The following is a 20,491-nucleotide window of genomic DNA, read 5'->3' as shown; positions in this document are numbered from 1 at the left end:
ATTAGGACAGATTATCATTCACATTAGTCTCGCTTACCCCAGACTCTCGCTCTCGAGACTTTGGCAAAGTCTCGAGAGCGAGTGTCTGGGGAAAACGAGACTACATTCACATATATATATATATATTTATATATCTATCTATATTTAAATTATTTAACTGGCTACGGAAACGTATTTGTACCACGATATTTTTTAATTGGAAATGTCAACTTAAAAATTGGTAATTCCAACTTTAAATTTCGTAAACCCAATTATAAAAGGCCTTTTAAACTTGGCTTCCTAATCATGAATAGTTGTGTTTATTTAATTTCGAAGTTTATAGCGATAATCAAATGCAAGACAATAAATAAAGTAAAAAGAATTTATGCGGAAATATTTAATGGATAAATTGATACAGTTTAATGAATGAAGACTCATTTGTAAAAGAGGAATACATGGTTCAAGCTTTGACCTAGGTATAGAACGAAAATATCGAAATATTTTCACTTCACTTTACACACATAATTGACAGTTGTACATTTAAGCGATAATTTATTCTGTTCAGCAGATGGGAGAAATTTCTGAGAGAAATCTTCTTGCTATACAATAAGAAATTTATATTTCCTTTTATAGGGTATAACTTCGTATTTGATCTACAGGAAATAATTAACGTCGTGGTCATTGAATCCTGATTTTATTGTTTTGAACCCAGATTAACAGAGTCGATAACCCCGGTATGTATATCCCCCGGGGGACGTGATAATCATGTATTAACCCGACCAATAGAAGCTATTACTTTTACGGAAATTTGAAATTCAGTAGCGTTCAAATTTCTACACAAATTCAAAACAATATAATTTTGCTTCTACGCATATTATATATATTATAAATGAAGTTGGCCGATTGAACCAAGATTTTTTTTTTTTTTTTTTTTTGGTTATTCTTCAATAAAAGCAAATTATAATTCAAAGGACTATTACATTCCAAAAATAATAAAAAGGTAAATTTTAAATCGAATTCATTTTTTTTTCTGTTCAAAGAAACTTCAAATTGATGTCTCAGCCGATTTAATTCCCTAGAATTAATTTCTATTGAGATACAGGAAGGTTATTATGTCTATAATCAGCAATCTGTTCTTGATAACACGTCAAGGACACGATAAATTTCAATAATTATGAACGCTCAGATAGATCTAATGGACATAAAACAACTATCTACACGCATTAACTTCGCTCAGACAAATCTGTAAGGATTTTTGAAGTTCCTTCAATGGGCATACTTCAAACATGTAAGTATCAATATTTTATTTAAAAATAATTTATTTTTATTTTAAATATTTGAAAGGAGAGTGTTGTCATTTGCAAAAGGGGTCTATTTGGTGTTTTTTTTTAAAACGAAATCAAGAACTAATACTAGACCAGTTTTCCACTCCCCAGAACTAATAATAAAAATGTGTTTTAAGATTTTTTTTTCTGTTCATTGATCAAAAATATCAAAAATGAAAAGGTACTCTGAAAAATCTTATTCAAAATAGGGATTTGGTCTTCAATAAAACGTTTAACACAGAGTTGTTGGGATAGGGAGTTTCAACTGTTATTTAAAAAAGAGGAATTTTACACAGATATTCATGTTTTGATGACTTATGGACTTTGTTAATTAACTTTTTTACTTAGAGGAAAAAGAAATATTTTAACAGTTTGGTACAAAAAATCAGAGATTTCTATTACCGCGCTATTCACGGGTTTTGGCATAAGACGTATTACCATTCGATTCTTTACTAACACTTTCATTAACAAAAATTGAATGTCTAATCCGGTGTGATGTAAACAAATCGCTGCATTTCATTTCCGTAAATATGCATAGCATTTCCGACATTTTTTTTTTTCATTTCCGACATTTTTTTTTTTTCATTTCCGACATTGTTTTCTTTTCATTTCCGGATTTTACCTGTGCGGCAATTCAATGTTTTCTATATGATTATAATTCATAGCATTTTAGATCTGATTATGACGTGACTTTATTGAAATGAAAACATAAAATTAAAAGTAAAAACATTAAAATGTGAAGCTTCATGTACAAAATATGCATATATGTAGGTAATTATCTGGACATGCAAAACTTTTACACAATAAAAGTATTGAAAATGGGGTGAAAACATTTATATATTCGGCACTTTAAATGTCAATGACAGGTAGAGAATATATAGGTCAAAATTTTTTCTATTTTGGCATGACTTAGATATTATGATTTTTATCTTTCTAAATTTATAAAAATATATGTACGAAGTTAAAAGCATCTTTAATTTGTGCATATTTTAAAAAATTTTAATTCCTAAAACAAAAAAAAAAATGTCGGAAATGAAAACTAAAAAAAGTCGTAAATGAAAAGTTGATAATTACCAAAAAATCCGGAAATGAAATGCAGCCAAACAAATGTGGATTTTTATTACCAATTATAACTCCGTCATAAATAGATGTTGTAAAGTGTTATAAAATTAATTCCCTCTGTTACAGTAAAATTATTTGATGATTTTAATTCAATGCATTTACAGCTCATAATAAGGTGTCTATTAATTAATAATTTAAATTTTATGATTAAAAAAAAAATGAAAAATAAATAAAATTAAACAGTACAAAACTTTTTAACATTCAATCTAATGTAATAATCTAGAAGTACAGAAAGAATATATTGCATGTATTTGAGTGTAACAACAAAAAATTTCACCTCAAGAAAATGATTGTACAACCGTAAAGCAACCGATTACAATTTTCGTAAGGGTGAAAATTTTCAATGTTACATTAATGCAATATTTATTATATTATACTGAATGTTTTATACAAAAACATATTAAGTGAACCGTTTGCTGCATAAATTCCGCGCAGTCGCTATTTTTTGTATTACCACCCGTCGTCAAGCAATGTTGACTGTTTCTACGCAGGAGGGCGTGGCTTCATTTTTCAGCGGGTAGTAGTACTAGTGTTTTTTATCAAATGTTTCTCGATGAATCAGATTCAAGTAATTTACATGAAAGTATAATATTATATTTTATCTCGATAGAATTTTTGCAGTTGAGTAAGCGAAGTTACATCAAGTTTGAAAGACCTAAACTTTTTTGATTTTGTTTGCGAAAAAAGGGAAGTTAGGTTACTCTTGATTTAGAGGTGAAAAAAATTGCTCAAATCTAGAAATATGAATTTTATGCCTTTTAAAGTCGATGCATGTAAATTTTATTTAGTTTCTTGTAGAAAAAGTCAGCTTTGTTACATAAAAGGGAAAAAATGCAGTAAATATCTTGCGTCATTCACGTGTTATCAGTACATGTAAATAATTACAGATTTGGAAGTTACATTTGTTAGAGGATTATAGTTTGCCCTCTTGTTCGAAAAGTAAGTGACGTTATAAGTATTATGTCGATACTGCTGTCGTTTACTGATTTTTATTTGAAAATTAAAATAAGTACACGACTATACTTATTATAATTTTCAAATAAAAATAAGATTCCGAGATATACACACAGGCAAATAAGTGCTTCGCTTTGAGATTGCCTTTGTTTAGCGTTTAATTTTTCGATTGATTTATCGTTAGCACCGTTTGTATCAAAACTTTTTTTTACATTTATTTATTTTTTTATTTAATATTTTTTTTTTTTGCTTTTCTTCCTCAAAATTTATGAATGTTAGCAATTACAGGATGACCTGGCGTCCGGTTTTCGGACTGCTTGTTTGTGTATGCCATCTGGCCGTATCACACGGGAATGGTTAGTAGTTTATTTGTTCCGAATTTTTTACCCTTTTCTTAGTTTTTGACATTGCAATTATTTTTTTTTTAATTTTAGAAGTGTTCATTCTCCGTTGTTTTATTTTCAGACATCCAAAATAAACAATGTTCTCACCCAATGGACATTGTTTTTGTCTTAGATGGATCCGAGAGTGTTACACATCAAAATTTCAACAAAGTCAAAAAGTTCACTACAGACATCGTCGATCAGTTCAATATAGGCTTTAAAGACGTCCGCATAGGTGTAATAGAATTTTCTACATTTATTGGTACAGTTATCGAACTTGGACAAGTCAATAACCCATCATTACTGAATTTTCTCATTAGCAATATCTCAATGTCAAATGTCGGGACTGGAACGCATAAAGCATTAAAACGCATGCGTGACATGTTTCGAGAAAGAGGCAGACCGGAAGTTCCTTACATTGCAGTTGTGATTACCGATGGTCTCTCTGTAAGTCCATATTTAACAAAAGAGGAAGCGAGACGTGTTCACCAGGCCGGGGTTGTAGTGTTTGCTGTTGGAATCGAGGGCGACAAAACATTTCAAACGGAATTGGAGTATATTTCTAGCAGCAAAGATCAAGCTCTTCGCGTGTCCGACTTCGATGCTCTTCCTGTTAATTTGTCCTTGTCCATATGTTCTAGTAAGAACTTTGATTAGGCCACCTTTTAAATATTTTATTAGAATAAGTACAATTCATTTTTTTTTGCAGTGAAATTAATTTCTTTCTGTAGTTGCAGCTCCTTCATCAACACCAAGTACTACAGTCCTAACGTCCAGCATAAGTAAGAATGCATCTTCACAATGCGTATGCACAATCAGAATGCACAAACAGAAAAATCACGACGAATAAAAAGAAAACAATTGCAAGATAACAAATATATTTAAGCTTTTCGAATCCCCTTCTGACACATACCTTTTTTGATTCTTACAAATACAGTTTTTTGTTTCGTTTTAATGTTTTTCAGTACCTGATAGGATAGAGAATTAGAATTAACATCAGATTTTTTGATTGAAAAATCACTTGTATCATATATAAGATGGCCGTTATATGGTTAACGTCTCTTTCGAAAGTTTTTCACTCAATTGGAGGCATAGGATACAACTAGTCTGTGAAGGGATGCAAAGAACTGCGAACGATAGTATTGTTCTCCCGCCTACCTCCAAGTCAATTTTCAAAAGTTAACATATTCGATGAATTTTTGATATTTTTTATAAATAATTATATAAATTTTCATAAAACATTACTTATTTGGGAAAAGAAAGAGAGATAACTCTAAAATGTTGGCAAAACTTGTGTTTTTCACTATAGAAAACAATGGAAAACGGAAAATATTTTTAAAACATCTTTCCCCCCTGTGTCACAAAAATTCCTTTTTACAGGTAATATGAAATGGTATTTCACAAATTCATACTAAAGCTTTTTGTGTGACACGGGGGGGAACATATGTTTATTGACAAAAAACGATAATATACAATTATTGCTGGTTTTTGAGGTCAATACAATGATTTAGCCATCTGAGGAGTACAATATTCAAGTCCCGAAGGGCGAGGTGAAATTGTACTTCGAAGATTAAATCATTGTGTTGACCGAAAAAATAGCAATAATTGTTTTATTATATGATTCACTGATAAAATGATACAGCTCATTACTTGTTTGCATTTTATTAAGTCCTAGCCAAATACAAGAGAGTAGCAGAATTAAATGTTAATAAACCTTACCAGTTTTATCAATTTGAAATGTTTTTATAAATCAATTTTAGTTGCCATGAAAGAAATATATAATGTCAGTCTTTTTATAGGATAGATTTTGAAAGGAAGGAGTATTAGCAGGGAAAACTGACTGCCAAAAAGTAAAGAAAAAAATTGTTGTTCAGTAAAAGTGTTGGAGGGGGGGGGGGGGAGGGGGTCCCTGCATCCCCTCTAACCACCCTCACCTTAAATATATTTTCGCTTATGTTTTGTTCACATGAAAATAAAATCATAGTCGTTTAAATATCTTTTTAAAACAGTTTGTATCAATTTGGAATTTCCGAATCTATTTTTAAATCAATGTAGAGGAAATAAATTCTTGTATTGACCTGGAACGTCACGTGCAGGTCAATACAACGTAATATTTTTCTAACATAGTTGGATCTCAGCCAATCAGAGAGATGGAAATTATTCAATCATATAATAAAAATGCTTATTTTTCACCAATTTCAAAGCGATATACAACTGAAACATTATATTTTATTGAAATATTTATGTTTTATTTATTTGCCTAAAACAAAAGAAAAGATATAAGGAACATTAAATCATATCCAAGACTATTTCAAAATACGGTGATGCTTGAAACTCAGATTTCAATGGAAAATATCATCTACCCCCCTTTTTTCAAGAGCTGGAATTATGGATAATTTACTGTTTAGCGCTGGTATTAAGACGATTTATCAATTACCATTGAGCTGTTCTTTGTATCAAACAAAGATTTTATGGCCAAATTGCTATTCATATTGAATTAAATGATTCCAAAATGTAGGGGGAATCGAGAGTTAGCGTGCGTGTTTCTTTAAACCAATGCTCGGCAGTCATTATGGGACCTCGATTACTACATGTCCTGCAGCAAGATTCGAACCTGCGACGCAAGGATCAACTCTTTATTCAGCAGCACTAGAACGACGCTCTAATCATTGTGCCAACTAGACATATAATGAGACGATGAATTTTTAAATTGAATTTCTGGATTTGAAATCTTAGACGTAGAGTTACATGTAACCATTTACATTAAAATTAGGTATTTGACATTCTTTGTGGATTAAAGGAGTTTTCAGTTTATAGTCGTCGTACTTAAAAGAGGTGGCTGACATGTAATTGATTGCGTCTTCTGTGGCTTTTTTGACAAGCTTGAAAACCACTTCGAATGTCTTTACATCACCGGGTGTTAAAATCCAAACATATTGGAGTCGCTTTCTATTTATTTAGCTACATACTTTAAAGTCTCTTTTGTTAACATAGTCGACGGACTCTTGAGAAATCACAACTATTCACCCTGAATTGAATTTGGATCAGATTTAACATGCAAATGATTTAAATAATTTTGTTCTTTACCTGAAGGTTACGTGGATGAGTCCAGATATTTTCAAGTACACTCAACAGACTGTACAAAATACATTGAAGTTGTCCCAGGTGTGAGCGGAGCGGCAGTGACATATGTCAAGTCGTGTTCGTTTGGGCTTTTCTGGGACGAACGAAGTCTGTCATGCATTAATTCTACTCACGCTGAATGTTACAATGGTATGTGCAATTTATATTGATCAAAACTGAATTTCCATTTTTGGAATTAGGAATCGATGACATTGTTTTTTTTATAGACCCTTGTAGAAAATTTTCGGCTGGATACGTGTACAAAATGGATGGACTTTGTTCTGGATTCTGGACATGTTTGAATAAAACGTCACTTCCTGTCTGTTGTACTCTGGGATACAGATTCCAACCCGCTCAAGGCTGTGTGCTAGATTCAACGTGTGGCGAACCATGCCCACCTAAACAAAATACTTTAACAAATAGAGGTACATGTTTCACAATTTAAATATCCTCTCGTACTAGTACGTAGTTTTATATATTCGTACGTGAAGTGTTATAAAACTCTCAACAATCCACAAAGGTCTTATTGAGGATTTTTTTTGTCACAAACAGTGATCATTATACATGTATATCTAGATTGTAGAAAATGGGTTGATCCACATGATGGCCAATCATACTTGGAGGAAGTGCACAACCGAAATATTTCACGCCCATGCGCACCAGGATCCTTTTTTGACCATTCAGCGTGCGCCTGCACACAACACAACACTCAAAATCCAATATTAGCTACATCTGTGAGTCCGAGCGTCAGTACCAATTGTACGTTTTCTAATGATATGCACTGATTATTTTAAACTTGTGTGATATTCTTTTTATTTTGGATTTTTCGAAACTTAAACAAAATGTCTACAAGATTACAAATAGAAAGAAGCTTTCGAAATTTTAATATACATTACAATTATTCATTTACTTTATAAATTATTTGGGGGGACTTTTTTTTCCAAAATGTTTGTTTTTTATTTTGCAATGTTGGCCATCAGATTGTCGAGACGAACTTTATCTGAAATTTAACAAAGGAGAGGATGGAAACATTGACGGCTTTAAAGACTACTCGAGTCGCAATATCCACGTTGCGCAGCGTAATGTTGTTATTTCCGGCAGAGACGATGGCATGATGGAATTGGACGGGGTTTCCAGCTGTCTGAATATTTGGCGTTTCTCCAACATTGAGTATAGGTTTGATAATATGTCCTATACAATAATAAAGTAGCTCATCGCGATTGAATTAACTATCGAAAGTTCATCTGATTTTAAGGAGTAGGGAACTTTTAAGGGGTACCCACTTTTAGAGGAGTCATGGTACAAAGTAGTAGGCCGAAAAGTAGTAAGGGAAGTCATGATCCTTAAGGAGTAGGAGGTGTGGGAGGGGTTATGGCAAAAAAAAACAATTTTGAAAAGTCATGACCTTAAGGAGTAAGTCACTCTTTGGGGAGGTATGATGTCATTTTGTGATGATTATCCAATAGCATTTTTGATAGATATATTGACATAATAATGCTGAAAAATAAAAAAAAATATCGCTTTATACATTCGAAATTTGAGGACATCGTATTGAAAGGTGAAAGGTACATTCAGTACATAAATTTAGATGCTCAATGAGTGAAAATATATTGTACAGATAATGTATATGTTACATTTGATTTTAACGACAATGCAGGAAAACTTTTCACCACTTCAAAATAAATTACATATCACGATGACATATAACTCCCTTCAGGTGTAACGGATTACAGGGGAGGCTTAGTCTTAAATGGCACCTGATCCATTCTTTCATGTTTTAATGTTTTTCTTCGCTCTGCTCCCGATTTGTACCGCTTCAGTGGAGTTTTGTGCTTGATTACTGTTCGATATCTCTATAATAAATTACATCTAAAGCAGATTTTTTAAATCCATATTGCAGAAGTCTAGTGATTTCGATTAAGTTCCTTGCCCTGCAGTCTGACAATCCACAAACACAGACGAAGTACCAGGCCCTTCTCTCTAACTGCTACTACAAATCGTGCACAGCAAGTGTCGCCATTGTTTTGGACAGGATAAACCACGTGATAGGGGTTCAAACACAAACTGCAGGCACTGGCACATATATATGGTGGCACCCAACAAAATATCAAGTAAAAACTTAGGACACCACAAGATACTAGTAAACCTTAAACATTCAGTTCACTTAATGGTAACTGATAGATCTAGCTGGAAATGTCACTGATTGGCAGAGCGAGCTTTAAAGCATTCAGTCATATTTCAGTTGACATTCAGTCATCTTTCAGTTAATTAGTTAAAGTTGCACTACAGTTTCGTTCTGAGATAAATGCTATTTCCCCTGTGTTTTTTTTTTTTTCAAATAATTTTAACAATATTGTCAACAAGAGACCCAAAGAGGCCCATAGGCCTCATAGGTCACCTGAGCATCATGCAACAACTTTACAAAGATTGACTTTGGTTCATGTTTTAAACTAGATGTCATGACATTTACAATTTTTAAAGAGGCACTATTGCTAATCATAACTACATGTATACACTTTGCATGTTTAGTTTGGTTACTTAATACCCATAGACAAAATAGGGGAACAAAAAATGCATTTCGACCTCTCAGTAATATTCAGCAATAATCAGTATAGTGCCACTACCATATATGAACCCCTGACTATTGGTCCACACAATTCACAATTTTGGAAAAGGCACCCTTGCTTATCAAAAATATTTGGTTAATAAAAAGGAGAAGATTTCAATCAATTTACTCATTTCCAGTATATAAGTAGAGTCCCCCTCCCATGTAACCCCTGACCCAGGGGCGTTGAAATTCATAATTCAGGAAGAATGGCCCTTGCTCATTATAGCTATATAGGTAGTTCATCTGCTTAATACCCAGGAGCAGAAAAGAATATTTTCAAACAATTTCTGCATTTTCTCTATATAACCAACAGAGCCCCGCCCTAACAACAGAGCCCCTGACCCTGGGGTCATAAAATTCACAAAGGTATTCTTCCACATCATAACTATGTACTAAGTTAGTTTATCTAAGACCCAGGAACAGAGAAGAAGATTTTAAAAGAAATAATCTATTTTCACTATATAATCAATAGAGCCCTGCCCTAACATCAGAACCCCTAACCCTTGGGACCATAAAAATTCATAATTTTGGAAGAGGCATTCTTGCTCATCATAACTATATACTTAGTTTATTTAATACTCAGGAGCAGAGAAGCTTTTCAAAAATATAATGTATTTTCACTATATAAGCAATAGAGCCCCGCCCTAGCACAAGAACCCCTGACCCCTGGGGCCATAAAATTCACAATTATGAAGGAAGCATTCTTGCTCATTATAAATATATACAAAATTTATTCTTTTAATACCCAGGAGCAGAGCAGAAGATTTTAAAATAATTTCTGCATTTTCTCTATATAATCAATAGAGCCCCGCCCTAACACTGGAGCCCCTGACCGACCCCGGGGCCATAAAATTCACAATTTTGGTAGAGGCATTCTTGCTCATCATAACTATGCACAAAGTTAATACCTAGGAGCAGAAAAGAAGATTTTTAAAGAAATAATGCATTTTCACTAAATAATCAATAGAGCCCCACCCTAGCCCCAGAACCCCTGACCCTAGGGCCATGCACGAAATTCACAATTTTGCACAAGGCATTCTTTCTCATCATGAATATGTACTGTGTTAGTTTATTTAATATACAGGAGCAGAGAAGAAGATTTTTAAGAAATAATGCATTTTCACTATATAATCTATATGGCCCCGCCTTAGCACTAGAACCCCTCCTGACCCTAGGCCATGAATTTCACAATTTTGGTAGAGGACTCAATGGTTATTACATTCATGCTAACAATTTGACTGCTTGATGTCCAGGAGTAAAGAAGATTTTTAAAGATTGCATTAATTTTGGTGCTTTTCATCCCGCCCCTCAGGCCCCAGGGGGGCAGGGACTATGAAATTCACAATTCTTGTTCCCCTTTACCCATAGATGCTTTATGCCAAATTTGGTGGAAATTGGTTGAGTTGAATGGATGCAGAGAAGAAGCTGAAAATGTTCAAATGTTAACACACCACGAACGACGCACGACGACGGACAAAAACGGATAGCAATAGGTCACCTGAGTTTACTCAGGTGACCTTAAAATAGTCTTCAATGTCTTTCTCTGTTTTGGTATTTACTGTAGGACGATACATTAAATGAAGTTAAGTTGAGCTTTGATCGTGAAGGGACAGTAATTAACTTCTCCCTCAATAAAGAGAACAGAAAGCAGTATATTCAAGGTAAGTCTTTTTAAGATAAGTTGATGATTGTATCGTTTTCAGTCTCATTCGAGAATTGTTCACTCATATAGAAATATCAGAATATACCAGTGAAGGGCTTCAAATTTGACAATAATTCGGCAACTGCGGTCATTGAGAAGTGAGGCATCTTTATTGTAACAACACCTGCCGAATTACAGGACCTTGGTTTTTAAGGTCTCATCCGAAAGACCCGCAACTTTCACTTCAAAGTGCCGAGTGCATGGCGAAGGAACATTTGCTATCAATTTTTTATCGACTTAGATTCAAACTCATGACCGTCCGAGCGAACGCTCTATCGACTGATCGACTAATTGTTTATCTATTTCAGAAATGGTTCTTTTGAGACAGACGGGGCTTGTCATTGGTGCTGGGGGTTTATTTGACAATTTTAAAGGATTTATAGATGAGGTTTGAATTAAATTAAGATAATGAATAAATTATGAAAATCCAACTTTTTAATAATTCATCATCCTACCATCAATTTTATAAGATTTTTTAATTGTTGCGTTCTTTTGTTTGAAGTTTATGTTTTTATTCAATCTGGTATCAGTATCTAGTGTTTGTTGAATGAGATGATGTCAATTTGGAAATCTATGTGAATTTAATTGAACTTATCTGAAAATCGATGTCATTTTAAAAAGTTATATAGAAATTGCATAATTCGAAATTATAAAAAAAAAAAGATTTTTGTTATATTATTGCAGATAAGAGTACAACATTGCGATGGTGACCCACCTATTGATGTCTGAAGATTGTGATCATCTGTGAATATCACCATAATTAAAGATTAGAAAAATGTCAGACAAAGTGTGGAATTTGTTTCTTAAAATTAAGTTGTAAAGTCATCTAGATCACATGGTGTTGATAACAAGTTAATATTGAAGAAACATTGTCGAAGAAGAATTTTATAAAGTATATATTATTACAAATTATAAATACAATTCGTGCTCTTCACAAATCACCGATGGGTTTTTTTTATAGATTATTTGGTGATGGTGATATTTTTATGTTTATGACAAGATATTTCCAAATCGATGGAAGAATTTATGTACTATTACTGATTTGGCTATCGAAGAATAAGAAACCGTTGTAAGGTTTCATTTACAAACAGAATCATGTCTCCTTGTAAACCATAGCTAGTGTCTACAAAATATTAATACGTATTAGAAGTTTCAACATCAAATATTAAAAAAAAAAAAATAAAAATCATTCCAAATCCATTTTTAGAGTTTATTGATAACATAAAACTGCATCAAAATAAGACATAAATTAAAAAAAAAATTAAAAGCATATATCTTTTATAAATATCATTATAATAAAAATATAATACATCTAACGTCTTTTTACATCAAAGTGCGAAAGTAAATCATGATAGATATTCAAAATGTAAAATAAATATATAAAGAGTTGTTTTGCCTTTTGATACGTGCAGACAATTTTGCCAAGTTTCAAATTTGCCCAGTTATATTTACAGTTTGTTGTTTGAATTTTCCGTTATTAATTTGCCTATCTGTGAGTAAGGGGCGAAAAAACCGGGCCGAAACAACAAGTGTGGTATAGAAAAGCATCATAGAAAATCAAGGTATTAAAGTGTCAAATTTAAGTATAAAGAGTGAAGAAAACAAAAAGTGAGCCTCCCAAAAAAGTTTAGTTGATGTAAACCACCGTATACAACGGGTAACGCGGAGGAGTCGCTAAAACGTATGGGGGAGTCGATTTCAGCGTATGGGGGAGCCGATTTTCACCGCTTCGGAGTCAGAAGTGATGTGGGTCACGTGTTTTTTTCGGTATATGTAAGATGTATTTACGAAAAGCAAATATCCCACGGAAGATAGCAATAGTTAAGCTTTCTGTTGGTCATTTGTCCAGCTAGCATATACTTCTATTTTTCTCAAACACTTCGAAACTAATTGACAGATTTCATATTTACGTTAAAGATCAGTGGAAGAATTGTTGGTATATAAAATTTTGCGATGTACGTTCTCAATATAAACCTCAATAGAATCTTTAGCCATTACAGCTCTAATGGCCGATATGTAAATGAGCTGAATAAACACAATATCTCCATGTGGGTTAAACCCAATGTTCGTTTTGTACTGATTAGGTATAGACGCAATGTTCCGAGGTCAAATGTTCAATTATGTAAATTAAGGTTTTGCCAAAGGTTAAGAGGATCAAGCATTTATTTATACAATAGCTCTAGAACAATAAAAAAAAAATATTTGTATTCAAGTGATACTTTCTAAAGTACGGAATTTATTATTTTTTTTAAATGTTTTTTTTTTCTCGATGAATATTTTTTAGGTATTTGTTATCAATTTATTCTTTATCTGTTAATCAACGATACAATTATAATCTGTGACAGTTTTAACTTTATACCTCACATAGTTTTAGAGCAATTGTAAAAATATTTTTTGGCCATGTTGACATTTGGCAAAAATTAATAATACAGGGTTAACAATTGAGTTGAATTAATCTGAAGGAAGTAGAAATAAATCGATTTTAAGCACTTTAATATTTACAATCATATGTTAGACATTCTCTGAATATGCTAGACTGTAACTGATACTTTTCTTCGCATACAGTGAAAATGTTTTTGTCTCAATTAATACTATTTAAAGTAGTTTGTTATTTTTGATAGACATTTGTATGGGATTTAACAAAACTTGTATTTTCTTTGATTGGTAAGTGTTTCAGTTCTTGACAGAATATTTTTTCAAAGTATCTAAGAGACAAATTTTTAATGTAAATAAAATAATTTAGTTTAATCAGTATTTTGTTCAAAAGGGCAATTATTTATATAAAATCTACGCGTGTCGGTGACATGAAACAAATGATTCATTTTGATTTTGTGAACAATTTCATCAAATACTAAAGATATATATGATTTCTATCGTTTGAGGAACGAATTAGACAGAAATCAATTTCTACTTGGTGTGATAATGAATTACTTTTTCGGAATTACAAGGTTTTCATTCGAATACCTGGTGTATATCACGTGGTTCTTTAGAACCGGTCTCGTTAGCAAGGCTATATAAGAGGTGAATAGTGGTTTAAATACCACTTTAGGACGACACGTAGAGCACGAAAAAGTTTAAATTTTATCATGATTGATTCAATCCAACATCAACTTGTATATACAAATTGATTTTCATATTTTGCATATGTTATGTACACTGCACAATGTAAAGCTAGAGTTGCTATGTCCAAATGGTGTGTTTGTTGTTTATTGTACTTTCATTTGAAAGTAATGAATGGATTTAGAGTAGAAGTAGTATAAAATACTGCAGATGCTAGTTTTCATTACAAACCAATGATTCTAACTTTCAGTTTGCTCAACAACATTGAAGACATTATGTACCTTATGACACATGTCAATTTTCACACATATGTTTTGTACATGTGCAAAACTAAACTTTACAAGACTTATGGGTATATATATCAATTCTTGCGGAGAGAGAGGCCTTTGTAAAGACTGGCCGGGATTAACAGGGTACGAGTATTCAATGCCGTCACGTTGTCCGCCATGTTTTTGTGAGGATGACTGCATTCAAATAAACAGATGTTGTCCAGACAAATTTTTCGAAGGGAAATTGACAAGATTCCGTGACGCAGTTTTCCAAGGGTCATTGAAGAACAAACATTTAGAACCTCCCAAATATCACGTGGTTGATACTTGTCCAGATTTTGCAGAAAATCTAAGAAATGCCAGAACCCTGCTTACACTATTAAAGACAGAGCGTTCGTGACCTCCTTAGTGAGTAATTACACGTACTACAATATCCACTGTGCCTTGTGTAACGGTGAAAAGAAGTCAGACCTTTTGGAATGGGATATATCTCTTGACAGATGGAAGTTTCTTACAATTTGTAGATTCTAATGATGTTTTTGAAAGATTGATAAAAGAATACAATAGCTTTGTTTCGTTTATCCCTCCAGCAAGTCTCAATGATATCCTAATCCCTTTCTATTTAAGAGATGATGAATATATAACAGAAATTTGTCCCGGTGATGAAGACCTTCATTTGGCGTGCTCTTAAACCTATGTGAACGAGATCTTTTTCTTTTGTTACTTGTGCAAACTGAAAAGCATCAAAAGAGTTCAGAATTTTATCAATACTTGTCCAAAATCAGTTTCGAAAACAATACAAAAGTTGTGTCAGGATAATCCGGTGTCAAATCTGACATATCCATATCGAAATTTTTATTGTTTTGCCTGTAACATTCCAACATCCAAAGACACCGGAAATCTTCCTCACCTAAACGATGAGGCCAAAAATATGTTTTTCCTCACCTTTCTAGTGATGTGGATGAAAGTTTTGAAGACAGGGATATAATGTTGACAGGACGACGGTTATAATTCTACAACAATGAATTCAATGAAAAATCACTTATCAACAAGATCATAAATGCGAAACCGACAGAGAACCTAACCACAGATCCTGCCAACTCAACTGGAAACATTACAGATCAGTTCGAACCTTTTCTATTCGAAATGGCCGCTGCATCCACATCGAATTTGTGACCGAACTATCTTGCCAAAAAATACAAAAAACATTACCTTAAGAAACTGTGACTGTTCTTTTGCGTGTTTATTCAAAAATCCCTGTAGCTGTTGCTTGGATACAACGTTGCTTCATCCAACTGGTTGTGTCAGTAATGCAAAAGTTTTTTGAGTTATATTTCTAATAAGGAAGTAACCACAGTACAAGTCATAAGTGTATGCTATGAGCGGCGAATTAATGCTGCAAACATCATAAACCAACAAAAGATCAAGAGACTATGTGAGGGCGAATTGGATGACTTTGACTTGTTTGTATTATCAAAGGGAGTTACCTACAAAAATGTTTTCTGTTTCCTTTGTAATACCAATTATACTATTACAAACAATTCTCTTGTTATGGATCCATATAGAATATTCGACATCAGCATTGCATGTGATAGTTTATTACAGTTTGATTTTTTAATTCACTTTAGCCAGGTTTTTGAACAGGCCACAAATGTGACGTTACATATAATTTTAAAGATGCCGTTACGTGTTCAACGGAGAAAATGAAAACTACAGGAGCAATCAATGAATGTAAAACGTCAGATGAAAAAGTTAAAACTAACAAAGTTGAAAAATGGGAGTATAAAAATAAAAGTCACATGCCTTCTTTAACTGCTTGCAGGAATAAACATGAATTATGCAAGCTTTGCATGTCATCACAATTCACTGGAATTATGGGATAAAGCCTGGTTGTACGAAATCCAATACTAAGCAAGTGTTTTATAAGGATGCATGTTTATCATTGCCAATTGAACAATATCATGATCTTGTCTATCCTTATAGAAACGTTTTTTGTTCTTTTGTAAATATAACTCGTATTAAAAAGTTCCTCAGAAGAATGCGTTCATACTCGGATTATCGGGCACAAAGGCTTTCATCCAGTTAATGAGAGATTTATTTGTCCTGACAAGACCTTTCTTAAGAAACCAACAATTTTGACCCTTTGACCTTGGAGTTTGACCTACCTTTCAAAAAATGTATCATTGGTCTAACTTTTGAACAGATGATGCTAGAACTTTTATATTTCACAATCTTATTTCTTGTGAGACATTTTGGAATGGGATATATCTCTTGACAGAGATGGAAGTTACTTGCAATTTGTAGACTCTAATGATGTTTTTGAAAAATTGATAAAAGAATATAAAAGCTTTGTTTCGTTTATCCCTCCTGTAGTTTGATGTTAGTTTTGTTTATATTCTCCAGTCTTTAGATCATATCTGCTTTCCGGGGCGAATATTATTGGAAGGATCTTGCAAACCTATCATCGCTGCCCCCAGCTTTATGAAGTATGACCTATATATTCGATGTAGTCTTATTATATCATCGCTTATGAATGATACAGAACTTGTTTTAACCAAAGTGAGATCTGCAGTTTTTAAAGTAATATCAAATTCCAGTTTTATGTATGGTTGTGAAGTTCAAGAGTTTTATCTTCTTGCCCGTCCGCAAGAGATCAAAGTTTATCAGCAAGGAATATATTCATTTTGAGCTGCAAGCTACTTTACATATTTTTTGCTATGTATTAATAACATAAAGCCATTTCTTAGAGAAACTATTGAAAACATTTCTTCTGCAAACTCCTCAACTGCTTATGATAAATAACACTCTAGATGGTTCTTAAAGAATTTCGTTCGTCTTAAAAGGCATAAATTTTTGCAATATAAGTGAAACACTAACACAGTCTGAATTAATACCAGAAAATGACTTCCACTTGTTAAAAAAATCTGATGAATTCGTTGTAATTTCCCGCCCTTATGATGGTTTGTCCATTATTATTATGCACTCAGCGCGTTTTTAATGTCCATGATGTTCACTTTGATTTCAAGCATTATCGTATCATTGCCAATGACACCACAGAAGTTTTTCATCTTGGAGAATATGTCATGGATTACAATGACAAAATTAGAGTCTGCATCAAGAATAATTTTGTCCTTTTGAAGGCATTAGGAATTTCCGAGATATTAGAAACCTTAACAAACATTCTGAATGCCATCAGCACCTTATCTTTGGTCCTATTATTTGTTATATACCTTAAATTCCCCGCTTTGCGAACGATTCCTGGGCTAAATGTGATGAGTACCACATTTTCACTCATATGTATGCAGCTAACGTATAACGTATAACGTATAGCCAATGTTTTGCACAAGGATACCCTCTCTTGTCAGATAAGTGGAGTTTTGTTACATTACTTTTGGCTGTGTTGCTGCCTATTCATATGCTGTTACCACATGTTTATAACTTTTAGAACATTTGGTGGTTTAATACATGATGGTAACGTAAGCAAGATTTTAGTCAAGTATAGAACCTTTAGCTACATGTTTCCATTTGTTGCCTTGTCCACTAATGTCCTTTTGTCCTACTTTTTTGAAGGCAGCATTGGTTATGGCACCAGAGTGTGTTTTGTTGAACGCTTTATACAAAACACTGTAACCTTTATAGTCCCTCTCCTGTTGACCTGTGTTTGTAACACCATCATGTACATTCTCACCGTCCTTAATATAAATCTGGACAAAAATCTTCAGAAATCCAGAGAGAACAGGTCAGAACTGGTTATTTTTACCAAACTCTTTTGTCTGACCGGTTCTGTCTGGATCCTACAGATTATAGACAGTTTCTTGCAAATTTCAATTTTCTCCTTTGCCGTCACTATGTTGACTTCTTCCCAAGGTTTTTTTCTCTTTCTGAGTTTCTCTTCCTCTTCATATATTAAGAAACTTTTCAAATCTAGGAAAAAAGACAAGAGCAAAAGGCACCATCAAAATGAAAGTAATTTTAGATAGAAAATCTAAAAAAGTTATTAGCTGAAAAGTTAGAATGTAAAAGAAGGTAAAAGAATGTCAGATAGAAACATACATGTTCGCCATTTTCCCTAAAACTTAATGATTTTCAGTTGAAATTTCAAGTGATCTTGTGTGATCACACGTTGCCTGTCGATCGTCTAGCTATGTTTTCCTATGTCTGTCCTTCCGTCTATAAATTTTAACTTTTCAATTTCTTTTAAAAAACCTTTGACTTTTTACCCAAAGATGGTCCAGGGCATCCAAGGGGGAAGGAAAGAATTTAAATAGAGGGCCACCCCCTTCTAAATTAAAATATTTATCAAATAAACAAAAATATGGCTGCGTCATTAAATAATCTCAAGAAACACTGAAGAAAAGTTTATTATAAAAAAAACCTCCTGTTGGAATGCTATTTTTGAATTGTTCAAATTTACCTGTGGGTAGAGTGAGTTTTCAATACGTATAACAAGAGATAAATCTTGAGAGGAACAACAGGGTCAAATTTACTCCTGTGAGCGTGTTGGACCATGGGTCTCTTGTTTGATAAAAAAAAAACAAATCCTAAGCTTTTTCTTAGTCTTTAATTGGTATTTTAAGGACTGTGTCCTTATTTTCAGATGAGCCTTTTTTTATTTTAATTTTTTTTCCTATAAAGTATACTTTTGACAAATATTTTCGTTTTCTACTATCTTTTGTGTATTAAAGTAAGTTACCTGAAATTCATTTAATGGGCACAATTCCGTGTCCATCTTAGACTTTCTCTTTTTCAGCAGGCTGTTTACATCTTTGCATGAAAAGCCCTTCTTCTCTCATATTCTCCAAACAAAAATTGGTCAGAAAGGAACCTGGAAATATATGTACATGTCGAAAATGCGTAATTTTATTTCGCCAAAGAGCAATCCGCAAAAGAAAGCCATGGTACAAAAATATCGTACAAATTAACCTGTATATACGTTAATAAGAACAGCTGAGTTAATTACCAGTGTCTTACTTGTTAAAATATCCATTTTTGACTGTAATAAATAAGTTTATTTAACCTGTAAAAATCTGCACGTTAAAGTTACAGCCGACGCTGAGTTATAGCTGAGTTTATTTACCTGTAAACATAGCTAGGTTTACAGTTGCATATCAACACATCACCCACCTGAGTTAACTTTTGCTATGTTATTATTTACCAGAGTTCGTTTATATTAGGTCACCTGAGTCACTCAGGTGACCAAATGCTATCCGTTTTCGTCCGTCGTGTGTACACATTTGAACATTTTCAGCTTCTTCTCTGAAACCGATGAACTGATTTCAACCAAATTTTGTATACAGCATCTATGGGTGAGGGGAACAAAAATATTGAATTGCAAGGTCCCTGACTCCCTGCCCCCCTGGGGCCTGGGGGGTGTGGCAAAACCACTACAAATAATGAAATCTTTAAATATCTTCTTTACTCCTGGACATCAAGCAGACAAACTGTTAGCATGAATGTAATGTCTATTGAGTCCTCTGCCACAATTGTGAAATTCATGGCCCCAGGATCAGGGGTTCTGGTGTTAGGGCTGGACTCTTTTGATTATACAGTGAAAATGCATAAATTCTCCACAATTTTCTCCCCTGGGTATTAAATTAACTTACTACATGTAAGTACATAGTTATGATGAGCAAGAGTGCTTCTTTCAAAATTGGGAATTTCATGGCCCTTGTGTCAGAGGTTTTGCCATTTGGTGTAAAGGGGGAGGGGGGGGGGGCTCTTTTGATGATATACACTGTAAAAAAAATACATTAATTCTTTGAAAATCTTTTCCTTTGCTCCTGGGTATTATGTTAATGATCCAAGTATATATATTTATGATGAAGAAAGGTGCATCTAGCAAAATGGTTAATTTCATGCCCCCCCTGGGTCAAGGGTATCGGGGGGGGGGGGGGGTAAATAGTCTGAAAATAAATTAATGCTTTGAAATCTGCTCTTTGGTATTAATCAACCATTTATGATGAAAT

At 33.2% G+C, this 20,491-nt stretch overlaps 2 protein-coding genes across 2 annotated transcripts; both read left to right on the top strand.

Moving 5' to 3' along the window:
• The first annotated feature begins 1,190 nt into the window (after positions 1 to 1,190).
• On the top strand, positions 1,191 to 4,751 carry LOC134236846 (cartilage matrix protein-like). Its single transcript, XM_062718988.1, has 5 exons — positions 1,191 to 1,267; positions 3,669 to 3,736; positions 3,846 to 4,403; positions 4,495 to 4,545; positions 4,729 to 4,751. Coding segments are annotated over exons 1-5 (702 nt in total). The 5' UTR covers positions 1,191 to 1,265.
• A 2,093-nt stretch (positions 4,752 to 6,844) lies between these two features.
• LOC134236820 (protein PIF-like) lies at positions 6,845 to 11,997 on the top strand. Its single transcript, XM_062718960.1, has 8 exons — positions 6,845 to 7,036; positions 7,114 to 7,311; positions 7,463 to 7,645; positions 7,867 to 8,062; positions 8,787 to 8,997; positions 11,059 to 11,155; positions 11,505 to 11,584; positions 11,881 to 11,997. The coding sequence occupies exons 2-8, from the start codon at positions 7,152 to 7,154 to the stop codon at positions 11,923 to 11,925; spliced, it is 972 nt and encodes a 323-aa protein (XP_062574944.1). The 5' UTR covers positions 6,845 to 7,036; positions 7,114 to 7,151; the 3' UTR covers positions 11,926 to 11,997.
• The last annotated feature ends 8,494 nt before the right edge of the window (positions 11,998 to 20,491 follow it).

The sequence above is a fragment of the Saccostrea cucullata genome, unplaced genomic scaffold (assembly GCF_032062105.1).
Source record: "Saccostrea cucullata isolate Sc308-1 unplaced genomic scaffold, CSIRO_AGI_Scuc_v1 ctg1772, whole genome shotgun sequence".
Lineage (NCBI taxonomy): Eukaryota > Metazoa > Mollusca > Bivalvia > Ostreida > Ostreidae > Saccostrea > Saccostrea cuccullata.
This window is presented reverse-complemented; position numbering and strand designations above follow the sequence as displayed.

What these genes read in the sequence shown, in the direction of transcription:
- LOC134236846 (XM_062718988.1), top strand. An exon ending in GGCCGTATCACACGGGAATG is followed by an intron (nt 3,737 to 3,845) that starts GTTAGTAGTTTA and finishes TTTTATTTTCAG; the next exon opens with ACATCCAAAATAAACAATGT. An exon ending in AGTCCTAACGTCCAGCATAA is followed by an intron (nt 4,546 to 4,728) that starts GTAAGAATGCAT and finishes AATGTTTTTCAG; the next exon opens with TACCTGATAGGATAGAGAAT.
- LOC134236820 (XM_062718960.1), top strand. Translation starts at nt 7,152, where the DNA reads ATGGATGGACTTTGTTCTGGATTCTGGACATGTTTGAATAAAACGTCA. An exon ending in CAGAAAGCAGTATATTCAAG is followed by an intron (nt 11,156 to 11,504) that starts GTAAGTCTTTTT and finishes TATCTATTTCAG; the next exon opens with AAATGGTTCTTTTGAGACAG. An exon ending in TTAAAGGATTTATAGATGAG is followed by an intron (nt 11,585 to 11,880) that starts GTTTGAATTAAA and finishes ATATTATTGCAG; the next exon opens with ATAAGAGTACAACATTGCGA.